The 6,499-nt window shown below is 36.0% G+C and overlaps 1 protein-coding gene across 1 annotated transcript; it reads left to right on the top strand.

Annotated features, from left to right (window-relative positions):
• Nucleotides 1-3,682: 3,682 nt before the first annotated feature.
• LOC116026756 (protein SHORT-ROOT-like) lies at nucleotides 3,683-5,355 on the top strand. Its single transcript, XM_031268135.1, has one exon. The coding sequence runs from the start codon at nucleotides 3,861-3,863 to the stop codon at nucleotides 5,115-5,117; it is 1,257 nt and encodes a 418-aa protein (XP_031123995.1). The 5' UTR covers nucleotides 3,683-3,860; the 3' UTR covers nucleotides 5,118-5,355.
• The last annotated feature ends 1,144 nt before the right edge of the window (nucleotides 5,356-6,499 follow it).

The raw sequence follows: 6,499 nt of genomic DNA, 5'->3' as shown, positions 1-6,499 counted from the left end.
ATAAGTAATCTGCTCTGTGCTTGGTGGCGTGGTACTTCCGTCGACCAAAGACCACTTGTTCTTGATTTCTAGGGCTATTCTCATTGAATTGCTCCAGCTACCATAATTTGCACTGCCTGTCTGCGCTGGACTCACCAGAACGGCGGAAGGAGTGTCGTTAATGCCAAGGTGTAGAGGATTCTCTATATCCTCTGTATTCGAGCTTCGATTCGGCTGGGATGATGAGTTCCTCTGCGGAACTGGTTCGGGAATCGTACGACCAGGATTCGGTCGAGCAGGAGATCGCGCCATTGGGGAAGCATCGCCGGAGACGGCGGCGGCGTAGGAGTGGCGGCGTTGCTCTGATACCATGATGATTGGAGCTAAGTGGGAGGTGTAAAGTGAAACAAGCTTCTCATATTCAGTAAGAATGGTTTTATCTGTTACAGAGAGGAAGGGAGGAAGATGACGAGCATATATACAGCACGCTAACAGCTATAGGTGGTTATAACCGCCCAAGAAAGGTGACATTACAAAAACACCCCTATCAATTATCATCTCCCAATATATAACACTAATCAAAAATACAATTTTTGTTACTTATAAGAGAAAAAGTAATACATTTTTCATAATAAGTAATGTTGACAAGTGCGTCTCACTTATAAGGGCAAATATAATACTTTTGAGGAAAAATGTAATACTTTTAAATTAAAATGTAAAAGTATTGTATTTTCCCTTAAAAGTATTACATTTACCGTAATAAGTAACAAAAAATTTTGTTCCTGATTAGTATTACATTTGATCATATAAGTATGGCATTTGTGCATATAAGTGTTACATTTGCATCTTGACCCGACCCGACTCGACCCGTCTCATGGTGAGACGGTCTCACACAAGTTTTTGCCTTATTAAAATCTATTTAAATTAGGTCACACTTGTGTGAGACCGTCTCACGGATCCTTATTCGTGAGACGGGTCTGGTCGGGTCAAAGCACAATGCAAATGTCATACTTATATGTGCAAATATCATACTTATATGCTCAAATATAACACTAATCAAGAATAGAATTTTTGATACTTTTAAAAGAAAAAGTAATACATTTTTCATAATAAGTAATGTTGACAACTGCTCCTTACTTCTAAGGGCAAATATAATACTTTTGATGAAAAATGTAACACTTTTAAATCGAAATATAAAAGTATTGTATTTTCCTTTAAAAGTATTACATTTACCCTTATAAGTAACAAAAATTTTATTTCTGATTAGTATTACATTTGAGCATATAAGTATGATATTTGTACATATAAGTGTTACATTTGCATATTGACCCGACCCGACCCGTCTCATGGTGAGACGGTCTCACACAAGTTTTTGCCATTAAATTATATGCGTGAGACGGTCTCACACAAGTTTTTGCCATTAAATTATATGCATATGTTATATTATATATTAGTGACCTATTTATTTCATGTTTACTACTATACAACTTCTCTTTATTATTTTGTGCATTCAAAATTTTCAAATACAGAACGGCTAATGTGTAATTCCCACTAAAACCAACCACATAACTTGGTTTATTAATGTAAATTACTTATTAAAACTACTTTAAACAATGCTCATAAATTAAGCTTTTCAATTATCCTTTCAATATTAAGAATGGTGAGTACCGTTACCATTGCCATCTTGAATGTAATATATAAAAATAATAAATGTGTTGTTTAATTAACTATCTATTTAAATTTTAATTAAAATGAAATGCATCAACTTCCAATTTCATATTAGAGTTAGAATCATGTATGCAAATTTTTAATTAATTAAAATGAAACACATTATTCGATTTGATATTGCAGTCAAACTCTTGCTAAAGGTTATGGGGTTGATGTGAAATCTAATTATTAGGTTAAGGTATTTACATACACATTCTGCCATGCATACATCAATTTATTACTAATATTATATTCATAGATTTAGTTGAAAGTGTGTACAAACGTACTATTTTATAGTTTATATCCTTATATTACAATGTTAGCCAAGCATACATATATGTACATAAAAATTGAGACATCTTAATGAAAAAGTAGAGAAAAGGTATTGCTTTCCCTATTTTGCCCATAAAATTTGATGACTCTTTGTCTGATCTTTCTAATCTTTTTGCTGTTATTCAAACAGTGATATAGGAAAAAGAAAAATATATGTTATAGCTTAGGTTTATTTTAGTTTAGAAAAATGGGCAAGTAGGATGGGAAAAGTATCTTATAACTATAGGTACAAAGAATTTTTGTAATATCAATAACAACGTCATATGCTTGATAAAATTGTATCAAGTACAGAGCATATTCACTACACTATTAAGTAGATCATCATAACAATGTAGTTTGTTCTAATGTGGGAAGGACGTGATGGATTCAAGAATAAGTATAATATATAAAAGTGGGTACAACTTGTCATTAAATTATACTTTAAATTTTTTTTTTTTAGATTAGATTTCCACTTTACGCCAGACTAATAATGCTAAGTCCATAGAATTCCTGCATGCCCAAGAGTATTATACTCTAACTTTAACAGCCCGTTTGGTTTGTTGGAAAAGATTTGAAGGAAATGGAATTCAAATCCCATGGAAAACAAATTACCAGGAAAACGGATTCCACTGTTTGGTTGGTGGAAAATAAATTACTGGGAATATGAATTCCATTGTTTGGTTGAATTTGGAATGGTAAGGAATTATGAACATAAAGACTAAAATGCCCTTAGTAAAATAGTGATAATATATATACATATATAATTAATAACTTTTGTTGAGGGTAAAATAGTCCCAGCCTTAATATTTTCTTCCCACCCTCTATGGAAAACAAAATACATACTCATACCAAAGAATTTCTTTTCCTTAACTTTTGGGAAGTGAAATTCTATGGAAACCATTTTCCATCCAACCAAACAAGAGAATAACCTATTTTGCTCAACTTTTTGGAAAACTGTTTCCATGGTGATGCCTCCCTACTGAGGCTCGAACCCACTCCTTTCCACATGGAAGTGTACACCGGGTGCCGCTTGACTACAAGGCCTTTGGCATTAGGTTTGTTATTCGTCGTTCAAAAATAGTGTTAAAGACTACGTGTTTAGGATATTATTGTATTGGGAGTTGATAAAATAAGAGAAATTCATTGAATGCTAAAATAATCTTATACTTCCTCCGTTTCGTTTTATGTGTGTGATTTGGTTAATGAAGTTTATTTTGTGGATCCGGATCCATCAATACACGATTTACATACTGAATTTTTACAATTTATATACTGAATGTTCACAATTTACATATTAAATATTCTCAATTCAAATTGTAATATTCAATATTGTAAATTGACACAGGTCAATCTTGCAAGGCGGATCCGGATTCATGGAATAACTATTGTAGCTTCTCGTACTTGGAAAATCATAGAGTGACAATGACAACAATTATATTAATCTTTCGGTTAGCGTAGCGTTGCTGAGATCAGAATTGAAAAATGGTAATTATTTAAATTATATTATTTTGGGATAAAAATAAGCAATATAATATATATATAGATAAAACCATAGCGTGACGATGACCACAATTATATTAAATATTGATTAGTATATTGTGTTTGTACGTATGCAAAGCCTAATGAATTAGTTTTATTTTTATTTTTTTGTTGGGGGGGAATTATTTCTCATCATCACAACTGAAAATGAAAATGGCTTTAAACTTTGAAAACAAGAGCAAATTAAAGAGGGCTCCATAACCACATGGACACAAGTCTTTTCCCTTCAAAAGCCACAAATCATTTCTCATCCAATTCCAATGCTCATCATAATAACCAGGCGGTGGTAGTAGTAGCAGTAGCAATAACAGCAGTAAGTAGATATGCAAAGCAACCCTAGCGGGTCGCCACCGGCGGTGGAGGAGCCCTCCGCCGCTGCTAGCGACGGCGGGAAGTGGGCGGAGCGGCTCCTGAGGGAATGCGCCGGCGCGATTTCCGAGAAAGATTCCGCCAAGATCCACCAGCTGCTGTGGATGCTGAACGAGCTAGCGTCGCCCTACGGGGACTGCGACCAGAAACTCGCCGCGCATTTTCTTCAAGCCTTGTTCTGCAAGGCAACGGAGACGGGTCCCAAGTGCTACAAAACCCTCCTCTCGGTCTCCGAGAAGAGCCACAGCTTTGACTCCGCTCGGAAGCTCATCCTCAAGTTCCAAGAGGTGAGCCCTTGGACAACTTTCGGTCACGTCGCCTCCAACGGCGCCATCTTGGAGGCCTTGGACGGGGAAACCAAGCTTCATATTATCGACATTAGCAACACGTTTTGCACCCAATGGCCTACTTTACTCGAAGCCCTGGCCACGCGGAACGACGAGACGCCCCACCTTAAGCTCACGGTGGTGGTCACGGCCGCGACGGTGGTGAAGTCGTTCATGAAGGAAATCGCGCAGAGGATGGAGAAATTCGCAAGGCTGATGGGGGTACCGTTCGAGTTCAACGTCGTGAGCGGGCTAACCCACCTAGGAGAGATCACCAAAGACGCTCTAAACGTCCGAGACGACGAATCCGTCGCAATAAATTGCATCGGCGCCCTCCGACGAGTCGGGGTCGACGAAAGGTCCGCGATTCTCCGCACCTTCCTAACCCTCCGCCCCAAAGTCGTCACGGTCGTGGAAGAACACGCGGATTTCACCCACACCCGACACGATTTCGTCAAATGCTTCGAGGAGTGCCTGAGATTCTACACGCTCTACTTGGAGATGCTGGCCGAGAGCTTCCCGGCAACCAGCAACGAGCGGTTGATGCTTGAGCGAGAGTGCTCGAGGAGCATACTTAGGGTTTTGGGCTGCGACGATCCGAGCAGTAACGACGGCGACTCCGAGAGCAGAGAGAGAGGAACCCAGTGGTCCGAGAAGCTCCGAGACGCCGGCTTCTCGCCTTTTACCCTCAACGACGACGCAGTTGACGACGTTAAAGCCTTGCTGAAAAGATACAAATCCGGATGGGCACTTCAGCCACCACAACAACAAGCCGGGGAAGACAACAACACAACCGGAACCTCATCATCATCAACATCATCATCAGGAATATACTTGACATGGAAAGATGAGCCAGTAGTATGGGCTTCAGCTTGGAAGCCCTAGAATTGAACTATATATATATATACACTTCAATTCAGTTCAGTTCAGTTCTCTAGCTGAATCTGAGAATTGAATTGAAAAATTAAACCCAGATATATATATATTATATTATATGAATTATTATGATATGAATACTTGGAGTACGTTTGTGATGGTTATTTATATTTGGAGAATCAGAAGAAGATATAAGAGTGTATGTGTGCATGTATGGATTTTGTTTGTTTTGTTTTTAGTTTTCCAAGACTATCTTCTATGATCATGATATTCATGATGATAAGCATACTGTAGTGAGTACTACTACTTTTACTTTCCTTTTTCTTTCCTTTCCTTTCAGATCCAACATTACTTGAAGCCTTATACTTGGGAGTTTGTGATAACTTTCTTTTGCTTTATTTTATTTTGCATCTTTTCAATTCTTTGTTTGAAAGTGTTTGCACTTGTGTTTGCTTTTATTTTGGATATAATATTCCTTTCTTTAGCTTCAATTCTCCACACTTAATTTCCCTTCTTTCCATTGCTCACTTCAATTCTTCTCCACAATTCAAACTACTATTCCATCATTTCATCTATCTCTCTCTTAGTATCTCTCTTCTAAATTATTATTTCATTATTTTATAATTATTGAAAACTTTTAAGAGCAGGGTTCATTTTATAATTATTGCAAACTTGAGTTTAATAATAGTAAAATCCTAACTTTTAAAAATAATTATTTAAAAACTTTTAAGAGCCATGCTTATTTTATAATTATTACAAACTTGAGTTCAGTAATATAATTATAAAATCCTAGCCTTTAATTTCTTAAGATAGAGGGTGTGAATCTGTTCACACTTTTTATACCTGAACCCTCACATATATATATATATATATATATATATATATATATATATATATATATGTATGTATGTATGTACGTACGTACGTACGTACGTACGTACACGAGTTTTGTATGTATCCTATTTAGTGGAATTATAATGTTTAATTATTATATAATCTTGAACGAAGATGATTTTAAGATCATCATCAACCCTATTGGCTCAATCTTTTGTTTTGATTAATTATTATGATACAAAGCAATCTCGTATTAAATAGGTACCATAACAAGTGGGTGGGGATCCCAAAGAAAATGAGTGTATCTAATGATGGTAATTATCTTCCACTCTTACTATTCTTCCCAATGACTGATACCATGTCTCCATTTTTGTTTGCTTCCTAATGACATAATATAGTATTTGTTGTATTAGGAATATTTAATGGCTAAATAAGAATTAAATATTTCAATTATAAATCAAACAATTTGTATGAAATATCCATATATGAAATAAAAATGAATTGAAAATAAAATAATAATGTTACATTTTATTCATAAAATTACCGTTTAATGACCA

Source organism: Ipomoea triloba, chromosome 8 (genome assembly GCF_003576645.1).
Source record: "Ipomoea triloba cultivar NCNSP0323 chromosome 8, ASM357664v1".
Taxonomy (NCBI): Eukaryota; Viridiplantae; Streptophyta; class Magnoliopsida; order Solanales; family Convolvulaceae; genus Ipomoea; species Ipomoea triloba.
This window is presented reverse-complemented; position numbering and strand designations above follow the sequence as displayed.